This window comes from Astatotilapia calliptera, chromosome 14 (assembly GCF_900246225.1).
Source record: "Astatotilapia calliptera chromosome 14, fAstCal1.2, whole genome shotgun sequence".
NCBI classification, from domain to species: Eukaryota; Metazoa; Chordata; class Actinopteri; order Cichliformes; family Cichlidae; genus Astatotilapia; species Astatotilapia calliptera.
Window position 1 is genome coordinate 31,421,414 of NC_039315.1, and position 23,534 is coordinate 31,444,947.

Sequence of the window (23,534 nt, forward strand, 5' to 3'; positions counted from 1 at the left end):
CAGCCATGCACGAGTGAAAACGCAGCAGGTCTGTGTCTGCTGCCTAAGCACTGACAGGATGGAGCGGTTTGCCTCTTTAATAACTGCACGCACTGTGGTCTGGGTTTGAACCACACAGCTGTGGTTTGAGCACAGCTGAGAGGGCTTGATGCCATCGACAAGCTTTATTAGTTGCTATAAAGTTCCACAGTTTTACATTGTGATGCTGCATAGGTGTATGTCAGTTTGTCTGAGGGCCAAAATGTTTATAAAATAAGTTTTAAGCACTTTCCTGTCACACTTTGGTGCTGTGTATCAGCTAGATAGTCCTTATAGAGCAGAGGACCTCAACCCGCAGGCCACGGACCTATACCGGTCCGTGAGTCGTTTGGTACCGGACCACAAGAGTTGAGGTTCGGGTGTGAAATTGATGGTTCTCAGGGGTATTTTTTATCAGTTTTCAACGTTATTTTTTATCGTTTTTATCGTTAGCTCGGTTCCCCTGGGTCTTTTCCCGTGTTTTATGAATAAATATTCTTTTTTTTTGGTATAGGTACTGGTTTTATTTTATTGTATTTATCTGCGACACCTTAAAGGCCAGTCCATGAAAATACTGTCGGACATCAACCGGTCCTTGGTGCAAAAAAGGTTGGGGACCGCTGTTATAGAGTATGTGGCTTACTCTCAGTGACCTACTCCTTAGGATTTAAACATCTTGACTGAAATAAGGACAAGTGTCAACATTTAAAAAGGGCAAACTACTGTCACACGCTGCTGATAGGTAACTTTAACATCTACAGAAGACTGTGGTCAGTGGTTCCTATGCAGCACTTTTCTGCTCTGCTACTTTAAAGCACGAATAATTCCCACACATTCATATAAGCACATCTTTCTGTTTAACACTCACAATCATTCACACTCTGATGAACACATCAGGAGCAACTCCAGGTTCAGTATCTTGCTCAAAGTCTCTCTGGCATGTAGACTGGAGCAGCCAGGGATCGAATCACCAACTTTCTAATTAGTAGATGACCTGCGCTACCCCCAGAAAAATTACCCCCCAGTGTCACAGTAGCATTATTATCATGGTATGTGTCCACACGATCTGTCATTTCTACATTTCCATGGACCGTTTGTCAAATCAGCCATTCGTTGGATTCTGGTATAGTTGTACTACCTGCTCCTCATTAGCATAACGATGATGTCTAGGTTACTTTGTGCAAATTGGGGCATCTGGCGTGATGTATGATGCTCTGGAAACTTCTGAAAATCGATTAAAATGATCTGCGTTTAGCTCAAATGAGAGAAGATTGAGCAAATGCTTCAAAAATACATGTCACTGGACTATCTTTGATCCCAAAGAAAGCTTGTGTTTGAGCCCTCAGTGTACAGTGCACACTTGTGTGAGGCTGGAGGAGTGGGACAGCACCCATTAGTCATCATCACCGTCATCATCATCACTGTCCGGTGTCTCATCTGGCCAGCATCAAGTTTGTATTTACAGGAAAATACGGATAATTTTGTTTGAACGTTTGACATGTTTTTTTGTTTTCTTAACCAGAACGTCTCGTCGTTGTGGAGGAATTACATTAAATGACATTAAATTGCGTGGATGGATTGATTGGATTGAAGATAACTGCTCCTTTTAAATAGCAAATTTTAGTCACAGTTGTTAAATATTCAGAAGTGTGATCAAAGGTTTGTGTGGGCTGCAGAACACACATTTACATTTATTATAGCACGAGTATAGCTCCGTATTTCCTGTATTATTTGTGTATTTTTGTACTATTTTCTTATGTTCCAATAAATGCTTATGTACTCTGCCATCAGAGGCCTCAAGATACTTTCCCATAAATTACATGAAACAGAAATTAAAACAGAGCTTTAAAAAGTTCACCAGCAGTTATCCCATACCTGCAAATCTCTGTAACCATGCTCACCACATGGAGTCTTCACTCTGACTTCATCAGCTGTGTGGAGTGTCCAAAACTTTCAAAATCTGATCTGTATCATATAGCGGTCTCTCCACAAAATCTGCTTAACCAAACAGCATCTTCACACTACAGCTAAACGGAGCAATGCAGTAAAACACCACACTAATTCCAGCTTGGGTTCGCACAGTCTCTCTCACTCTTCTGCCTCTCTGCGTCCAGGTGTTTTGGTGAGGACACGTGCATTACCATCCCAGATATTGATGCAGTGGTGATGGTGCTTCAGCCCAGTGAACCCAGGATCACAATCAGCGGAGTGGAGAGACTGAGCCATCCAGCCTCCGACTTCAGAGCATCAGGAGGGATTGTTCTGTTCCAGGACCTCCACATCATCAGCACAGTCACCAGGGCAGACACCGCTGCACATCACACAGGTAAGACACTTATGCCAGTATGGCAAGTGTGGAAAACAATCGACCACGGGCAGCAGCGGGTGGAGAGCCAGTGAGGGGTTACCCGTAAGGCTGAAATCAGGAGGTGGAGGTGGACTAGATCATTTCACACTCGGGGAAGAGGAAAGGAAAACTCTAATCTAGTATCCTGATTGTTTTCTTGCATGTGTGGGCTCATATTAGCATTTTTTAAAGCTACATGTCACTTTCTGATCATTTTAAATAATGCTCTCAACAATAAGTTTACACACCAGAAAGTGCAACTTTGCGTACACTTCACAAAGTGGGATATGCACTCCTTCCCACAGGTAGAAATCTGTCTCAGCTAAATATTTTAGCTTTTTTTTCATATTCATAATATGTTCACTCATTCATGAAGTTCCATAGCCTATTCAGCGCCAACTGTCTTGCAAAACAAACCTTCAGAGAAAGCTGAAACATTTCACGATGCCTCGTGAGATTTTGAACAAGCAGCAACGAGTTCTTCTTTCATCTAGTACATCTGTGCACAATACAAACTCGAGGAAACTAAAGATGGGCTTTTGCTCCCACACTGACAAGTTCTCTAACGTGTACAGGATGCAATAAAACTTCAATAAAACTGCTGCTTTAACTCCATACTACTGACAACATCGCCAAAAAATGTGAATAAAGGTTTATATAAACCTACACATGCATTATGTGACTGTAGCAGAGGTTGAAGTAGTATTCCCGCTGTCTATTCGCAAACTGTTAACTCTTTTGGAAGTCCTACAAATAAATATAAACATCTGAAAGCCACTTAGCAACCCATCTCCAATTTTCATGGAGTCATACCTGTTGTCAACTGCACCTGGTATGTTCTGTGCTGGGGTTTGCTACTACTCCAATTTTTCATGTATGCACACTGGAAGGTGTGAAGGTCCCAAAACAAAGTCAGAAATGGATCAATCAAAACTGGGCACTGGTGTGCAGATCCCTGATCTACAATGAAAGACCTTCAACAACACCTCCCTCACCTAAGCTTGCAGTTTAGAACTGGTACCAAATTGACCAATCCACTGCAGTAGCAATGAATGATTCTTTGCTGGTTTGTTCCTTTGTAACATGATGGCGTCAAGCTTGTGGCAGTGTAGCTCTGAGTCACTTACAAGCCCTTTACTTGTCTGTTTCTACGCTGACTCAGAGATAATAAAACATAGTAAAATAGTAGAATTGTAAATCAATTTAAAAAACTGATTTTTTAAGTAGACCACGGCCTTCGTGGTGTATGTCCTTTGAATGTCTCGGTCCTTTGAAAACCGAGAAGGCCGGAAGTGCGAGGCTGTTTAATGCGACGGTCTAGCCTTCAGATTTGCATCACCAGCTATCTCGGTGGACTTTAATAAACTCAGCCGTCTGCTCCTTGCTCCCTAAACTATAACAGCACACTGAAGTAAATTCTCTACCATCTCACACTTCTGTTTAATCAGTTTTCTCCTTGATGTTCATTCAGCTGTGTGAAAACTATAACTTTAATCTCAGCAAAACCGATTGATTAAGGAACAAATAAAACACTGAAAAAAGCCAAACAATAACATTTTTAAGTTATCCAGGTGACTTATATATCATGTTTAACCAGAGTAGCAAAAGACCACAGGGAGTTTGAAAACAATGTGCCGGGAGTTCGCTGTTCTCACCGGCTCTAGTGAGCCTTGAAACCCCGGCTAGCTATCGAGCTGCTGGGTAACAGACGTCTCCAAAAACGTCGGAGCACTTTCGCAAATATGTGATGTCTTGATAAATCAAGCAGATATTTGAAGTTTACACAGCTGCATTCTCGCCTGAAAATATCTTAAAAGTTTATTTTGTGACCCAGAAAGAGTAATATGGTTAAGATCAAAACTAAGTAACTGCCGCCATTGTTGGGAACTGGAATTGGCTGGGCCACGCTATGAATTCTGGGATAGGTTGGGCCACGAAGGATAAATCCGACATGTCCTTCAAATTCAGGAAAATGAGGGACACATTTGTCGGAGAAGCCTTTGAATTGGGGCAGCCTTCATCGCCTGGCTGTGACATAATCAGCCTTCAAATGCGGCCTCCAAAGGATGCGGCCTAGGAATTGGGACACAGCTTATATATCTACATGTACCCTGCCTCCTACTTAACAGGTGGGCCAGCTTTAATGAATCTTAGTGACTAATAACATCTATTTCTTTTTTTAAAGGATTTATTATAAATCCCAGTTCTTTTGATTTTTGTATATATCTTGTTTCATTTCATCATCCTTCTGTGAATGCGATGTTACGTTCTCCGTTTGTGTTTCACGCGTCACGTTCATCGTACATCACTCATACGTAACTTCATGATCACCAGCATCCCAGACTGAATTTTGTTTGACTCACCGCTAAATACGAAATGAAGTTAAAAATGGTCCTTAAATTCCTTAAATTTTTACAGATTCCTAGCAGACAGCAGTTTGGTTTGGTAAAGCTGAAGACGTTTTTGACGACCATTAGGACTGCATGGATCTTCCAACAAACACTGCTAAACTGCATCTAAAAATTCATTTTTCATGTTTTGCAGTAGATTATGATTAGAAATACTTTTTAGACTTTTTAGAAACAAACGAGAGAAAAAAGAAAAAGTACCGTACCAAAAACAAATCAAATTTAACATTGTAAAACTTCTTGCTAGGCCGTAACACTCCCTCAAAGGCTTTTCCAACTAAGGGTCTAAGTGACAGCCTTTTCAAATCACCTTGCCAATATGTTGAGTCAAATGCCCGCACAGTCCTTCCCTGTGCACACAGGTTTGTAGGTATACCCTTTACTATCTTAGCCTATGCAAACGCCCTCCTGCTGAGTAAGCCCTATACCTACCAGAGGACTGATTCGCTAGGTTACGCTGCCTTGCCCGACCGCAAATGAGTATGACATTTAAATCCCGAAGGCTTTGGTCTCATCCAACGATCTGGCCACCGAGGCAGGAACCGTCTGGCTCGGCCCCAGGCCCTGCCGTTGGCAGCCAATTAGGAGCAGATAAGCAGAGCGAGAGGAAGGTTTTAGCCCACCATTGTGCGTAATTCGGCACAGGAAGACGAGTAGAAAGCGGTGTCCCTTTCAGGAGTTTTTGGAGTTCTTTCTGCTGGTGAAGGAGATATTCTGGCTGGGGGCGAAGAGATTAGCTGGAAGCCACAGAAAGACATGGAAGAGGGAAAAAAGGAGGATAGATGGGAAGATGTGAGGGAGAGGGCGTCACGATGAAGTTCTATAATGAGCAGATTTTGTATTCTCTCAAGGCTTAAAGGATTCAAGATAAATCACATATTTCTTTTTCGGGGCATGCAATAGGTTTCTTTTGGACCCTGCTAATCACCCCCTCGCCCTCTTCCTTGCTTTGTCTTTCTGTCATTCATTTGTCTTTTTATTAAGCCTGCTCAGCACTGCCTCGTTTCTCTCTCTCATATTTCCGTATCTTTTCCAGGCTTATTCTGATTCTTTTATTCAAAGGCAAGGTCATCACTTCTTTCTTTAACTTGTTTTTGACCCATTTGCTTTAACGGTCATCGTTTTTTCTCTTCTTTTCTGCTTCGATCCAGAGTTTTCTTTAGTTTTAATTTCTTTACTCATTCAGCACTCTTTATCTTCTTTCTATTTTTTGCATTCTCTCTACCTTCTGCTCTTGTTTTTCATCTCAGCCCAGACTAGTTCTAAGGTCAGAATTGACTGCATCACCACACTGTTCAAAATGAGTGTGTGTACTCATATATTACTCTCTAATTTCCAGTCAATTCAGTAACCACAGACTGCATATAAAAGCCAGACATATCCACCTTGACATGATGGCTTTGTTTGGGAAGTCATTCTTAATAATTTTCAGTTTGGCATTATCACTTAGTTTTTAGTGAAACCTGGTGCCAGCCTGTTAACTCAGTTAGTAAACTGCATCAATAATTCATTGGGATTTAAAATAAGATGCAACAAAAGGTAATCAGCATTTTATTTCAGGGGCAGGGTCTTGGATGGACCCACCTTTGGATTCAGCTGCAGATTCCCATAAAATGGTAAATGGTAAATGGCCTGCATTTGTATAGCGCTTTTCTAGTCCATAGGACCCCAAAGCGCTTTACACTACATTCAGTCATTCACCCATTCACACACACATTCACACACTGGCGATGGCAAGCTACATTGGAGCTAAAAGGAGCTAAAAGGAGATCTCAACCTGAAACAATAGGCTAAAATATGGTTAAATACTTCTATCGTGAACTACAGAGCACTTTGAGGGAAAGAAAATGTAATTCATTCACAAAAAGCATACATACCTTTACTTCTAGGACCCAAATTTTTTTCCCCGTTTTGCTCACTTTCCTACCTTTTCTCGGCTGCGTCAGTCTCCCCACAAACACAGACACACAACATACAGTGTCTGTCCTTCTCAACTGGGGAGCTGTTAAAAGGGGCATAGCTGGTTTCCTCCCTTGGGAATCTACAGCGAGGGAGAAAGCTGGGTAGCAGCTGAGAGGTGGAGGCTAGTGCTTAGCAGACTGTCAAAGAGCCCCAGCAGCCACCCAGAAATGCTGTGATGGGAGCTGTCTGCAGGAACACGGTACCACAGCAGCTCACAGCGCTGACTGTGTTCAGAGAGTACATGGGTAATTGGAGCCTGGGAGTGGGAGTAGGAGTAGGTGTTGTGTCCTGTGCTGTTCGAATTATGGTTCTTCAAAGCGTGCACCGTTTTCTTCCACACACATTTTTTGGCATGGCAGCAGCAATTAGACTGCTGAAATGTGACAATTAACGGTACATTCATTCACGCTGGCCGTGTTTGGCACCGCGTATTTGATTATTAGTTTGGATCATTCTGTGAGATTAGAACAAAGGAAGCTGAGCTAAAATAACCACCTGAGAAGCAGGAATGGAAAAGAGCTGCAGTGGAGCTCATTAGCAGTAACAGCATATTCGGAACTAAAAATAGAAATTGACCTCAAACACTAAGTTATAATACCAACGCTATCTTCGGCTGGTAAAACACAGGATGGAGTGAGCTGAAAGCAAACTGATGCTGATCTTCTTTAGTTGCCCTCTGGGATGAGCATCAGAGGGGGCAAATTATAGCAAATTGCATGTGTGTGTGTGTCTATGTGTGTAGCACATCGACCTGGAGTGATGGAGGAGATCATTCATAACTTAGACTACTGTGATGTCCTGGTGCTGGGGGAGGAGCTGAGCCCAGAGCACGAATCTCTCCAACTGCAACGAAGCGCTCTGCTTGGAAAACACCTTGATGCAACCAACTCCACCTCTGGCATGTCCATATACGGTAGGTTACTGATGCCTTTTTAGCTGGCTCCTATCTACCACTACTACATATACTAGCTGGACAAACCTGTGCTGTCTCTCTCTCCTTCCACAGGCGTGGACTCCATGTCCAACTATGAGCAGGTGATCCGAGAGGTGCGCTACTACAACTGGCGTCCCGGGCAGCTAACAGAGAGGCGTTTTCGCCTCACCTGTTCAGAGCTCAACGGACGCTACACCAGCAATGAGTTCAGCCTTGAGGTCAGTGTGAATCACAGATAGGATCCTCTTCATACTTATTTTTGGCATCTGTCAAAGTAATCCATATTTAATAAAAAAAAGATTTTAATAAAATGTATTTATATCATATTTGTCCTTTCAGTTCATCCTCTGTCTGATTCAAGCAGTTCTTCTTCTCTCCCTTTAAGATACTGTAGCTTTCTCCTGATTGGCTGCCACTTGCAAACAGAAGGTTTAGAACAGCAGGAGTTGGGTGCCTGAGATAGCCATGTTAATTGTATCCATTACATGGTTTAGATGCCAGGTCTCTCTTGGAAATGAGATTTTTAATCTCAATTAGATTTTTGCCTGGATAAATAAAGGCCTAATTAAAAAAATAAATCCCCACTTTTGTCACTTCACAGATCTGAGAGTTGAAAGGTACTCTTCAAAAGCGAGGACTAAAGGATTACTTGTATACATTACATTCACGTCATTATGTGGAAGTATGAACGTCTAACGAGAGCAGCCATCATTAAAAGTATACATAGAAAATAAGGAAAACCATAATGGATTATTTTAAAATTTGTGTAGTGAATTCACCTGTTGACCATTCTAGAAAAAAACCTTACGGGAGCATTGTTACTGTCCACTAATGTAGAGATTCCCAAAATATGGACCAGGGAATCTCTGCTTTAGTGAAGGTACTGCAGGTGGGTCACAGCGATGACATAAATTCAGTTTGAAATTACGAGTATGTAGAATTACATATTTATTTATAAACTTTTATTTATTTATATAAAAAGTTAAAACTAGAGTTCATTAATAGGAGGTGGTTAGTTTGTGAATTTACTGCTCTTGTACTGAAGTTTGTGTCCCATCAGCCTTGTATGTGACTGGAAAGCATTAGCAGCTTATAGCCAACAGCCTGTGCTGTTTATGTATTTTGAATAAAATGGAAATGCATCGCTTTCTTGTGTATTTTAATTAGAATGAGAACGGGTAGGCCCCATGAGATTTTCAGATTTTTAAGTGTGTCGTGGCTCTCTGGGACTTTGGGAATGTGTTGAGTATAGCTGAAACTATCTGTTTAGACGGAAATTGAATCTCCAGTTAGTTTGATAATCACCTGAGAATTTTGTTATACATTATAATCCCTTTTCATATAAACCCTCCATGTTTCCTATCCATGTGGTGGTCAAGGCTCTATTGATCATGGTAGCTGCATCAACATACTATTTTCGGCCACACATTTACGCCTACAATGAAGGGAGAACCTATAAAGTTTGGGTGACCAGTGTAGCCACGTTTGCCATTTTTTAATCGGAATATTAAAGGTTGAAATAAACTAGAATTATCTTTTAAAGCAATATGCCAAACATTAACAAGTTCTTGCAGTCCAGATGTAAGGACTTTCTTCTGTTCTTCATCAAATGACAGTTTAATTTGTTTTTACACAACTGTGTGAAAATTTGCATTCAGTTTTTATGATGTAAAGACAATGACTTGTTCATTAATCAAAAGCAAACTGTATGATTGTTAAAATTAATATTTTAAGTGTATGAAAATTTGTTTTTAATGGGCTGGACTATAATTATTCAGGTTAATGCATTTATACCCAGTGCTTTTAATTTTACTCAGCCCGCCCACTCCCAGACAAGCTTCAAGTATTTCTAAAAGGCAATGTAAGAAGATGTAACTGACAAGCAGCTTGAATAAAACAGATGTACATTATGCTCAAAAATCATTAATATCACTAAGTGCCACTAGAGATCGTGTTGCTTTTTACTACCAAGTGAAGCAAAGTGCTTGAACTGGCAAAGTGACTGAGCTGACTCAGCTGAGGTCTCCACTTTAACTTTCAGGGCGAATTTAAAAAAGAACCTCAACAAGCCTTCCAGCTGTGCCACTTCAGCCTCTTAGTAGCAAAATACCGTCTAAAATACCCAGGCTGTAAAAGACTTAAACATGTCTAAAGAGGCCTCAGTGCAACTTTGAACACCAAAGTCAGAGTAGGCCTCACATTAACACACACACACACACACCTGTTCTTTGTGCATCTGTCCCTACTCTGAGAAAGGTTTGACTTATTGATCCATCCCTGGTGTTCACACTCAAGTATTGATTTGGTTCTGTCTCCTAAAATATCCAAGCATAAATTTGCTTCCACATTTATTCCATTTTCATTTTCATTTGTCACTGATTATAATATCAGTCGTTAGAGTTGAGGCTTTTTTGGTTGTGCAGGTAAACATTGAATGTTGTAAAATGTTTATTTTGATGGGCATACTTTCTAAAATCCTCACTCCTGCTTCATGTGTCCCCAACCTAGGTGAGCATCCTGCACAGTGGAGAAGCACGGGAACACGTCAATCACGTGGTAGCTCCACCTCCGTACGTGCAGGTGGTCCACCATCCGTCCATGATCCAGGATCTGTACCCCATCCACAGCTCGGGTAAGAAAAAAGCAACTGGGGTGGATTGTTTACAATTTTTTAATGTCACCTTCAGCCAGGATAGATTATGATTATTAATACATTATTGTTGCGATAGACAGGAAGACAGGTTTTATTTTTAATATAAACCAGAGTTATGGTGTCATTAGCATCAGAAACAACCTGTTAAAGCAATTCTAGGCCAGTGAAAAACCTGAAATGGATTAAGGTAAAAAGCAAAAGGTCCAAAGTGAAAGAAACATTTTAGGTCACCAAAAACTGAAACATCTTATTTTATTACATGAAATCTCTGCCTGCCCATGAACTCCTCCTAGATCATCAGGAGTTGAGCAACCATACTTGGCACCTGTTGGGTTTTAACTATGTCAGATGTTAGAAAAACATCAGGTTGCCTAGCAACCACCTACCATTTATGTACCTATAACAACTTATAAAACCACCATTTTGATTTCATAACAGTAACATCTAATTTGTATATAACACATCTGAATTATGCATGTTATATATTAATCCTATCATGTTGCCGGGCAACCACCATCCAAATGACCTGTTTTTACCTTTTATACACCTGTAAGGCCTCATGAAAGCATCCTGTCATTTCGATTTCATGACAGTACCATCTCATTTATATCCACAAAAGCTGCCACCAACTAGCACCAGGCTAACATGACCCATATAAAAATCTCCAACCCATATTCTGCTTTTCTTAATGTGATCAAGTATATTGATAAGTATATGTCTGTGAAGGTTCTCAGTCATCCAGGTCATCGTAGTCAAAGGATCTTGCAAAGAAAAGCGTCTGGACTTCTTTAAGTTACTTGAAGACGTTTCACCTCTCATCCGAGAAGCTTCTTCAGTTTTAAGGTCAAATGGTGGGGAGTCCCAGATTTAAACCTGGGACCACTCACATCCTGGGCCATCTGACCTCAGGAATTCGCATGACAAGGTGGGGCCAGGTTTCACAATGAACTCACCCGAAACTCTGGCTGATTGGGACCCACACCCAGTTTCACACCTTGGCTCAGGCGATTAGAGGATCATCAGGGGGTCCTTTTGTCCCTCTGTGGGGGGTCACTCCCACTAGGTTTAAATCTGGGACTCCCCACCATTTGACCTTAGAACTGAAGAAGCTTCTCGGATGAGAGGTGAAACGTCTTCAAGTAACTTAAAGAAGTCCAGACGCTTTTCTATTGATAAGTATAAGTTTGCCAACAGCACAGACAGAACAAACAGTACTGTAGTATGGGCATGTACCAGTAAACTAAATTCCATACCGAACAGGACTTGAAAGTAGCTGTAGAAGTAAATGAATCCCTGAAGATTATTGTAGCCAGCTGCTATAGGTTAAGCTGTTAGTTACAAAGCCCTCTGCATGCACAAATGCAATGTTTGAACAGACTGTCTTACTACACATTCTGAGTTATCACTCTATTGCAGGTATTAGTACTCTATAGTGAATAGAGGACAGTTGAAGAAAGATTGTGGTTGTTAGGGGTTCATTCTGAAGCTACATAGAGTCTGCTTCAGTAATATTGAGGTTTAACACTCCTGGAACAAAAACTCAAAAGAAATGTGGAGTGGCTAAATGGGTCATGTGGTGAGTACCTGTGAATGCAGGTATGTGGTGGAGATGTTTAAAAGAAAGAAAACCAAACAAAACCAAACAAATCAGCCCGTTTTAACAATGTCTGTCTGTCTTCTACACAAAACGAGAAAAAGGAAGAGCAGACCAGGCAAAGTGGGCGGGGTCATCACAGCACAGTATTTCACCGTAACCATGCAACAAATAGCAGGAAAAGAGAGAAACTCCTCAAACTCCAAATAAATTCAGGGACTCAAACTCTTTGTCTTTCTATGACAAAGACGAGCATTATCAGCCACTGTAGCTGGCACATGTGGCAGCGCAGGAACTTCAAATAGAGCTCCACACATTGATAGGGAAATTAGTCACTAAGAGACATTTTTAATTAAACTACCCTGCAGAAATAGTTTGGCATTAGTTACCCTGACTCCTGCCCTCATATTGCAGTGTTAATGACTGAAGTATAGCACAGATCCTGGAGGGGGGCACAGAGCGCTGCTTAAATGATCTTACGCACAAAGCGTTCATCGTGTGGGGTTTGCAGTGATAGAAATTAGTATTTCCACAAATCGGGTAATGCAGTGAGTTTTAATCGGAAAAAACGAAATATACGAGAGGTGAAAGAAGTCAAAGAAGCAAGAAGGTTCTGAGTAAAGTTCATGAAATATTGTTTGACTGACAGTTGAGAGCAAAAACTTGCATTTTTGACAGTTGTCAAGTCATTTTGAGACATGAAAAAAAAGGAAATCAATAAAGGTAAAGCATTATAAACAAGGCACAGCTACAAAGCTTAAAGTTATAATACAGAAGTAAAAAGTATTAGGAGTCTTGGATTAGTTGCATACATGACTGCTCAGCTTAGAAAATGGGAAAATTCAAATGTGGAAAAAGTGTCGACGTAAACTTGACAAAACACTGCCTCTCAAAGGAAACCATGAGAGACAGAGGGTGAAATGCTGAGACTCAGACTCAGGAGCCTCTGCTGTGCCTGTGAAGAGTTTTTCTGTCAGCCATCCATCCCAGGGTAAACATAGCGAGATCCAAGGGAACGCTCCGTTCCGCTTTCTAGTTTGTTTATCGCAGCGCTCATCAGACTGCTGCTTTCCTACTCTGCGCCTCTCCGTGATTGAGGCCCTCCCAAATGATGCAGCAGGCTTCTTACCCTCCTCCTGAGCACATGAGTGATCTGAAGTTAAAAAAAAAAACATGGAGAGGAGGAGAGACATTGGTCTTAATCTAACACATGAGATTTAATTATTCATCACACTCTAATGGATTCTACTTAGAGTCCTGGAGAGTTCAGTGGCCGATGCTGTTAACGGCTCAGAGAGTTGGAGGGTGTGTGTGAAAAGGAGGTCAGGGGAGCGCAGAGGGAGGTGGATGGTGGGCAATCGCCGAGCCATACGTGACAAATAAAATGTTTCAATACATTTTTACACCTGTGACGCGATTTTGTCTAATGTTTCAGACGGCCTGACGTATGTAGAGTATTAGCAAACGGCAAGATGTGTGTCACACATGCGTACAGACACACAAGTTACATGAAGGTTCAAGAAGATGTGAAGATCAAAGCCCGTGGATTTAATGTGAAAATCTAGGAGCTAGAGCGAATCAAATGATCAATTGAAGAGTCCTCTGTGAGCCTCAACCTCGTTAAGCAAGCGAGCACGCACACACACACATACACACACACACAGGAGGGACTCGTGGGGAGAGGGCAGGCGCAGAGATGTCGTGTTAGTTCAGTAGGCTCGAGATCAGAGTGGATGAAATAAACATTTTAGTTCAAGAGAAATCCCTCAGTCTGTGTTGTGGGTATGGTACTAAAAGGGTCTATGATATATCTTTGCAGTCATGTGCTGCATACAGGCCAGATCTAAATGTGTTTAAAGCTGGTGGGGGGGCAGAGCCACTAAACACATGAGGAGTAGGGGGAGCTGCAGGATGACAACTGAGTTTTTAAATTTGGTTATTTTGAAGTTTGTTTTCATGTTCTAACAATTCCCTTATAAACACAAAAACCACAATTTTAAACCATATTTAAACAGCAAGCAACTAGCAATGCTTTCTTATGTTTAGTGGCAGCAAAGAGAAACGTTTCATGTGTTGATCATATAGAGGAAAAATTGAATTAAAATTTTAATATTTCATCCACTTTTTCACCCAGTAAGTGACCATATTTAGGCTACAAGGTGTAGCACCAGCTGGTACCCCCACAAACTATTTGGGTGCAGCACAGAGACCTGCTAATTAGTTTGAACAGACTATCAAAATGTTTGCCGAATTTCATGCACCAAAACTGGAGCACAAACTTCTTGCATGGTCTGTAGCGCACAGAAAGTGCACTTATGTCCCATATTATTGAAGTGAAGAGGCATCAGCAGCGCAAACCCAGTTCCGTGACTTGAACTAGCAGGGCTGGCAGAAAGCTGTCCAAACCTGTCAATCGATTGACTTTTTAAGGCTTTTTAAGACTTTTTAAGGCTTAACTACGGAGCCCCGCAGGGGACATGGGAGACATGCGAGATCTCGCAAAACTAACTCGGGATCTCGCAAAACATTTGCGAGATCTCGCAAAAGTTGAACTCCAACAATGGCGGCAGCTACTTAGTTGTAATATTACTCTTTCTGGGTCACAAAATACACTTTTAAGATATTTTGAGGCGTGAATGTAGTTGTGTAAACGTCAGATATCTGCTCGGTTTACAAGACATCACATATTTGCAAAAGTGCTCCGACGTTTTCGGAGATCTGACACCCACCATCTCGAAGCTAATGGGAGGTCAAGACCTACTACAGCCGGGAGGAACACCGCTTTCCCGGCACATCATGCCTCGACCTCCCGGTCGGCTTCGAGCTGGCGGCTAAAACTTTTGCGAGATCTCGCAAAACTTTTGCGAGATCCCGAGTTTGTTTTGCGAGATCTCGCAAAACTTTTGCGAGATCTCGCAAAAATCCGTCTTAATTTTTTTTTCTCCCATGTCCCCTGCGGGGCTCCGTACTTAACAAGATCCAAACAGGTTAGTTATAAAAAATGTAACCTGCCATAAAGTTTTCCCTCAGCCTGAACAGTCTTGCTAAAGTCAACAAGACAGTTCAGCCTGTAGACATGATAACTTTATACACAGTTAAAATGGGAGTCTGCTCATATTTGGAGCCTGCCTCTAGTGACCATTTAAAGCACTACAGTTTTTTGTCTCTTACCATTTCTGCTTTCTATCTTTTAGCCCTAGATGTTGCAGTCTGTTTTCACTATGCACTGCTGTACAAAATCTTTGTATTTTGCTAGGAAAATATCGTTTGTTCTGTTCTGATGATCCCACACTGCTTAAATAATGTTAAGGTCCGGGCTCTGGGGAGGCCAGTCCATGACTGATAGTGTCACATTGTGTTTTTTCTAAACAGATGTGCTTTTAGTGCATTGGACATTTGACTTCCTGCTCCAAACAATGGCAGAACCTTCACCATCTTTTTCAGATGGCTGTAGACAGTCAATGTTGGATCGTCCTAATTTGTACATATTGACAGCATTTTGAACCAGAATTTTCAAAGTTGGACTCATCAGACGTGCTGCTACTGATTTTCAGTCCAGTTCTTGTGTAATCTGGCGTATCTCAGCCTTTTCCCTTCCTTAAGAATGGCTTCTTGACAGTCATCCTTCCACTGGGACCATTTCTCACGAGCCTTCAGTGAACAGTAGTTGAATCAGCTGAAAGTCCAGATACATCTCTCAGGTCCTGTGTCAGGTCTTTGTTGGATTTCTTCCTTTTCCATAAGGATATGACTTTCAGATACTGATCATCTACTGCTGTAGTTTTTAAAGCCTGCCACTTCTTTTGTCCTCTGCTTATCCAGTTTCCTCAAAATTTTTAAAGGACACACTGCACACCATGCCGAGATATGCCACGTTTCCAGCTAATAGCTCTTTGGGAATCACACTGTGAAAACTGTGTTATCTTTGTCAGTTTTCATAGATTCAGCTAAAGAAAAGTGACAAAATGATGTCTTTTTGTAACAAGCTGCTAGTTACGAAGTGTCTAAAGATACGGTTTAGAATGAATGCTTTGCTAAGACGCTCTGGTAGGTGTAGACACAACATTGGTTTATTTATCCTTTGAGTCTGGTGCCTTTTTATGCTTGAATGATTCATATGTCAGTGTTAAGTGGCTTAAAAAAACAAGCCAACATTTCTCTGAAAATGATCAGATGCAAGGACTGAAAAGGCCAACATCCAGAGAAAAACTTTAAAAGACCTACAGAGATCCTGGATAGCTGTTGCCTAAGACCACTAAAAAAATTACAATAACATTTGGCTCCTTTGGGTGGGATGTTGGGTTGCGTACTGATGCAGGCACAGATTAGTAATATGGTGAGATGCTTCTTAAGTGCATTATAAGATGTCTGGAGCTTTCTCATCAAGGACTAGAGTACAGTACCTCTCAAGGTCTGCAGCATTCAGCTGGCTGTTCTGGGTATTTTGTGCCCGTGAAAGTGAAAGAATAAACCGATTCAGTACATGCTGAAGATTTTCTGACCAAACAGAATTATTCTGATTTCAAGTCATTAAATCCCTGATCTCCTTTCATTTGGTTCTCAGGTGTTCCGAGTGCTGCCACCGTGGTAATAGTAATGTCTATCGCTGCCCTGGTGGTGGTTGTAGTGTTGGGCATTTACCGCATCCACCTGACCCACCAGCAGGAGGTGAAGTTGGCAGATGCGGCTAAAGAGGCAGACGTGACCTGGGACGAGTCTGCTCTGACGATCACAGTGAACCCAATGGAGGTAGGAGGGAGGGAACTTCAGGAATTAAAAGGATGCTGTCAGGGAGGGAGCATAGGAGCTACCCACAGTGGACCGTGTGTAGTGGGATACTATCCCATTTCTATTTAAGGATAGAAACAAAGGATTAATCCTGTTGTGCCACTATTGATCCAAATACCAATACCAGCAATTGGTATCAATGTTGTCAATATTTGGATCAATCCGCCCATCTCTAATGTCTCCTTTGTATTAAACCAGTCAAAGGAAGAATTACTGACATTTCTTGTTTCTTGCTTACTGTCTGATGATTAAGTTTGTGAAACTTTGCAAATATTTTTTACCACAGAACTTGGAGGGGCCTCAGGCTGCAGAGGAGGAAGCCAGCGAGGAGGAGGAGGAAGACGAAGAGGAGGAGGGGGAGGAGGAAGACGACGACGAGGACGACATCACCAGCGCTGAGTCAGATGACAGCGAGGAGGAAATAGACGTCCAGCTACCCAGGATGCAACGCTCAACCAAGAAAGGCCAAAATTGGGACAAAACAACAATATCCTATTGAAACATACACACGTACATACACCCTCACACACACACACACACACACACACTACAACACATCTATACTCAAATCACATGGCTGAAACAAAAAGACTATGATGTTGATGCTCTAAAAATAAGGTAATATCTCCCCCTACTGGAAGACAACATTTAACCACACACAGACGCACACAGTTACACACACACTCACACACACAGTGCAGTGATTTAACCTTAGCCTTGTCACAGAACCTCCTGTTTTATACAGCTGATAAGAGATAATATGACTCTAAAAGTGCTCCTCAATCACATGACTTTCGTTGTTCTTAGACGAAGAGATCACCAAATTTAGTTCATTCCCAGAGAGATGTCCCATGAATTATCTCTCTCCCATTCCAATGCAATCTTTAGTGAACTCGAGCTGTAGGAGAAGCCTTTTGTCAGTGAAACCCTGCATCATGCATTCAGTTTGATGTGTCAAATTCCACAGTAAGATTTCTGATGTCCCATATAAGAATCAAAATGCAAAACATCCTTTATTTAGGAAAAGTCAATTGCAAAAGTAAAGAAACTGACTATTTTTTGGTTTGTATACTTCATGTTATTTATCAGTCTTTATTCTGGCCTATGTGGCAAAGCCAGGTAATTTTACAGAAATAGCATATTTTAAATGGTACTCAAAAACAAATAGAACAAAAAAAAGGGGAAAAAAAGATGATCAATGTGCTGTCACAGACGTCATGTTGAACTAGCCGACAGGGCCTGTGTTCTGGGTTTTTGGGAAAGACAGAGGAGTCTCCTTGTACATTTTTATACGCTCCTTTCTTGTAAATATTGAGTATAGTAGGTGACCCCGACCCACTGAGTCAGCCCCACATTGTCTAACCAGAGACCTTCCTCTCCACCTGTACACAACACACCTCTTCATATGTATGTACACGCCCTGATCCCTTAGCCTGCAGGAGTCTTTCCAGAGCAGAGCCCCAGATCCTCCCTGCGTGTTTTTAGCTCAGTGTTCAGATCATTCTGGCTAATGGCAAACTTGGGTTTGCTCTCACGGATGTGCTACTGCCTTTGAAATAGGTGGGTTATGAAAAGCTGGACTAGGTGAGATTTTTGTATTTAAAAAAAGAGAACAACCTCTCATTAAACAACAGCAGAAACTCAGTGATAGAGTTTTGATTTAAAGTCAAAAATTCCAGCTGTAAAACACACGATCCTTGGTGTGGAAGCTAGCTTAATGGACTGAAATGTTAGCCGCTAGCTAGTGATTTCAAAAAGGGGAAACCTAAGCTAAAAGAATAACAATAGTGTACTTGGACTTATAAGGTGAATATAATACAAATCTAAATAAATTAAACAGTTGTTTCATGTCTGCTGGGTGTGTAGATAGTCAGCAGTTAGCCAACACATTAGCCATATCAATTGTGAATTTCACATCTTGCAGAACTTATCTTGGTACAGCTTTTACTTTGTTACCCATCAAACTACTTTGTAGCTCTAAGGTATTGATCATATTTGGCAGAAATTTCAAACCTTCAGAAGCCTTCAACGGTGACCAGGCCAATAAATAGTCAAGCTCTCACATTATGCATTTAAAGACACTTTATTGTGGCCTAATGGCCTAAACTATAAAACACAGCCTTCCTAACTGGATTGCTAGTGTCTACAGAGACATCAGATACACACTGCAAAAAAATAAATAACAAATTTAAAATAGAAGAGGAACTTCTCCAAACTTCTAACTTTGAAAAAAAAAAAACGCAGCATTAATGGAAGAAATTTAGGTCTAGAGACTGATGTCACATTACATAAATCCCACCTCATTAGCCTCGTGCAATGAGGCTCGTGCAACTTTTAAGAGGACAGAGAGTGGAATGCATTTGGCAGTGTCACGTTTGACGCGATCAGAAAACCCAGTCGTGGTTTTTTTTTCCCACTTTGAAATGAAGGGGCATTAATCACTGTAGCCATCCTCAATTTAGCTTGTCTGTAGTGTTTGGCAGCAAGAATCCACAAATGACCAATGAAATGATGTTTGTGTCACAGGAAAGCTTGTGCGCTATATGCCAGAAATCGATAAAGGGTTCGGTTAAAGTCATAAACACTGGAAAATGTCCTCCTCTAACCTAGTGAGCCTTTGCCAGCTGTCCTGTGGGTATAACTGGGAGAACCTGTTGTATGTGTATACTGTAGCTCTACTGTATGTTCATCTAAAGATCTCATATGTTGTTTAAGAGTTTTCCTCATCTACTGTGACACCTGGTCTTGTGACGCCACTTCCCTTCCTGCACACACCCCTCCTCCTCCCCCCTTGACATCTTTGGTGGATTTTGCATCAGCCCTAATGTTGTCCTGACATTTGTTTTAGAAGAGGACGGTGAAATTAACATCGAAACCTTGTATAATGTGTAAAAGTTTCTTTCTTTTTTTTAGTTTTTTTTTTCTCTGGACTCTTTGGTCTGTTTTCCTTTGGAATGGTCACTACAGCACTTTCTGTAAATTGGCCAATAAAAACTTGTTTTGGAATCTAGCTGTGGGGGTCTGTATTTGTGTGACAGTGTGAGTGTTTCTGTGTAGCCAGTAATACATTTTGTGGAACTGCATCCTCTTTGGAGCTCATAATCCTCTTGTGGAAACTGTATGTGAGCAATATCAATTGAATTATGCAAAAAGAACAGTTGTGCACTGTACTAAAAATTAAGTTAAAAACTATTTAAAGGGACTTTTTGTAATCAACTTCTGCACAGTTCAAAAGCTTCATCACCAGGTGGCACGTATGTATGCTGCTGCATTTAAAAATTGTAATCTCTCTTTTTAGCTAGCCCTATTTCCTCTAGATGCTCTGCCTTTTTGCCTAGCCATTAGAAATTACATTGTGTGCTTAATGACTCTTCTGTGAAGGCTTTCCACAAGTTTTAGAGGTGTGTTTATGGGAATTTTCAACCGTTCTTCCAGGAATGCATTTGTGAGGAGTGCAAGAAGGCCTGGCTCGCAGTCTAATTGATCCCAAAGGTGTTCTATCAGGGTTGAGGTCAGGTCTCTGTGCAGGCCAGTCAGGTTCTTCCACAGCAACTCAGCCATCCATCTCTTTATGGACTTTGCTTTGTGCACTGGTGTGCAGCCATATTGGAACAGAAAGGGACCATCCCCAAACTGTTCCCATGAAGTTGGGAGCATAAAATTGTCCAAAATGTCTTGGTATGCTGAAGCATTAAGAATTCCTTTCACTGGAAGTAAAGGGCCGAGCCCAGACCATAATATGTCCTATACCAAACAGTGCAGTCGGACATTTACTGGTCTCGTGGAAACCACCAAACCCAGAATCATTCATCGGATTGCCAGATGGAGAAGCGTGATTCATTATTCCAGAGAACACGTCTCCAGTGCTCTAGATTCCAGTGGTGCCATGTTTCACACCCCTGCAGCCCACGCTTTACATTGTAGTTGGGGATGTAAGGGTTGGCTGCAGCTGCTCAGCAAATGAAACCCATTCCATTAAGCTCTCTGTGCACCATTCTTGAGCTCATCTGAAGGCCACATGAAGTTTGGAGGTTTGTAGCGACTGACTCTGTAGAAAGTTGGCGACCTCTGCCCACTCTGCACCTCAGCATCTGCTGACTCGTGGCCACCAATTCATGGCTGAGTCGCTGTTGTTCCCAATTGCTTCTACTTTGTTATAATACCACTAACAGCTGACTGTGGAATATTTAGTAGTGAGGAAATTTCACAGCTGGACACGGTACCACGCTGGAATTCACTGAGCTCCTGAGAGCGAGCTGCTCTTTCACACATGTTTGTAGAAGCAGTCTGCATGCCTGTGTGCTTGATTTTATACACCTGTGATTGGAACATCTGAATTCAATGATTTTGGATGTGTGAGTGAAGACTTTTGTCCTCAGCACAGCACACAGACATTTTGGACAGTGGGTGTTTCTTTGCATCCTGCTGACAGCTCTAGTTAATTTAGGAAGTTTTCAAGTATAAGAATTTACAATAATTACCTTAAAGCATAAAGCACTCCAGATTAAAAAAAAAATATTCCAGTTAAATTCACAACAGACCCACAACATCTGAGGAGCAAATGTCTCTAAAGGCATCAGTTTAATTGAACGCAATCAGCCATTTTCTAAACTACTTATCCTCTCCAGGCGGAGCTGCGGCGCTGATCCCTACTGGATTACTTTTTTGTTCTTCAACAAAAGACTCAGGGCTGTGTCAAATTAGAAGTGTGGAAAAGCCAGGAAACATAAGTCGGGCTGTACAAAATGCCACTGACAAGGTCTTTGAGTCATTTTTGCCTCTATGAACACTAATTCTACTCATAGTGCCAGGTGCTGGTTAGAGTAAGCATTACCAAAGCCTGTTATTGGACATGTTTTTGTGTGAGAAATTGGAGTTCAATGACTGAACCACCCAACTGTGCGCTCTATCTAATCTTCACCTAAAGAACAAGCCAGCACTGTTGTCGATGTAACTGTTCAATAAGCAGTTTGTAAACGCAGAGCAAGCTGCAGGGTTGGGTGTTCTCCATGCTGCTGAAATGCTGCCCGGCAAAGACAGTCCATCTGGTCAGACTTCTCTCAATACATTAAAAGTCCTCTGTGGCTATTTGGGTTGTGCTTTTCCTAATTTTGAGATGGCGACATCAAACGTATCCTAGATTAAAAGCATCTTTTCAAGAAGAAGAAGAAGATGAAAATCAGCAGCTAGTGCCACAAAGCAGCTTCTCTTTGTATGACTTGCCACAGCAATTATGAAGGAGGATGTAAGTTAGTAAGGAGTACATCTATGTGTATTACCTCTTTTTCCTGTTCAGCTTAGAGAACTTGCTGAATGTACATATATATTTGCATAAACCAAAACTTGTTTTACTTATTTTCCTCATGGATAGGGTTACTCTGTGTGGTATAAGCATACCCAAGGATAGACAGGCCTTCTGAAGATACACTAAGCGTCCCAAAAACATTGGTGTGTTCCTGAAATAAACTAGATTTCTCTAGAATAGAACTAAAAATATCCGAAATGAGATTCAGACAAGACATTAAATGACCACAAAAAATGTGAAATGGCTCTAAAGAGACACACTGGCTCTAAAGCGATTTAAAAAATGATCTAAATTGAATCCAAACAACCTATAAAGATGCAAAAATAGCCCCCTAACCCTAACCCAGAAAACAATCATTAATTTATGCAAAACAATCAAGATTTCACATAAAAATCATTACAGAGCAACAAGCTGGCCAAATTAAGACAGAAAAAGATACAAAATTACTTCAGAAAGGCATAGAATAGCTCAAATAGATGCCAAATAACCATAATGATACACAATATGACCCTAAACAAACCCAAAATGAGAAAAAAACAGTGTAAGATGCGCATCCCAAAATCACATCTATGAACAATGCAGGAGGACCATGTGCAAGCCCATGCCTAATGATGCATGAGTGCACTGTTAGTACTGTTACAGCTAATGTACATGTACATATTACTGAGATCCAATGCAGTGCAAGAAAGTGAAGAACATAGCTGCTAAGCCCAACCCAGAGACAGCTTGTTCAGCGATTTCATTCACAGTGACTTGTAGCTCTGAGCGGCTTGTTGAATGGTAGTCGAGTATACTTTACTTTGTCACTCTTCCCATGTGAACAGTCTCAAAATCTGCATTTAACATTTACTATGGAACTGGGACACCACTAAGCAAGAGGGAAGATAGCTTCAGGCTGGCTATATTTGCCTCCAAGCATTGATCACTGGTTTTTAAATATTAAGTTTGCTGATTTTTGGCTCGGGTTATTATTTCTGTGGTTTCTTTATGGCATCTTTTATTTGAAAAACAGCATCTGTGCAGTGAGATTATAACTAGAAAGATCAAAATTATCTAATATGTTTGTATATCATAGACCAGTAATGGGCATATCTAGAAGAGGGGCATGGGATTGCACCAACCCAGCCCATTTATGTACACTGAGTATGTCATTGATGTTTGTGATGGGGATATGTGCTAAGCGCTGGAGAGATTGTATATCCAGTTGAATGTCTCCCTCTAGTGGATAAAAACTATATTGCATGACCTTAGCAATTGCAAATGTTCTCCAGTCACACCTGAGCTCACACAGTCCTGCCACGCTGCTCACACATGTCTTTGTCATGATCATTATCTGTTTTCATATCAGCCTTGAGCCAGTTTGAGATTACCATGGTCTCAGAATACCCAGTGTTACTCAAACTGTACTTTGCACAGCCAAAAATTGGGTTAAATGAAGACCCAAGAGGCCTTCTGCTTGCATAAACTAGCGAGAACTCAGCAGCTCAGTAGGAAAGAATTAAAGTATTTGCAAAACTTATCTTCG

The 23,534-nt window shown here is 41.3% G+C and overlaps 1 protein-coding gene across 1 annotated transcript in view; it reads left to right on the forward strand.

Annotated features, from left to right (window-relative positions):
• LOC113035750 (calsyntenin-2) overlaps nucleotides 1-19,714 on the forward strand; it is a 338,907-nt gene extending 319,193 nt beyond the window's left edge. Inside the window, exons 12-17 of the mRNA XM_026191409.1 lie at nucleotides 2,133-2,344; nucleotides 7,478-7,648; nucleotides 7,742-7,887; nucleotides 10,178-10,301; nucleotides 16,481-16,665; nucleotides 16,991-19,714. Coding sequence (XP_026047194.1) covers nucleotides 2,133-2,344; nucleotides 7,478-7,648; nucleotides 7,742-7,887; nucleotides 10,178-10,301; nucleotides 16,481-16,665; nucleotides 16,991-17,203 — 1,051 coding nt within the window. The 3' untranslated portion in view covers nucleotides 17,204-19,714. The remainder of the gene's footprint in view (nucleotides 1-2,132; nucleotides 2,345-7,477; nucleotides 7,649-7,741; nucleotides 7,888-10,177; nucleotides 10,302-16,480; nucleotides 16,666-16,990) is intronic.
• Nucleotides 19,715-23,534: the final 3,820 nt, after the last annotated feature.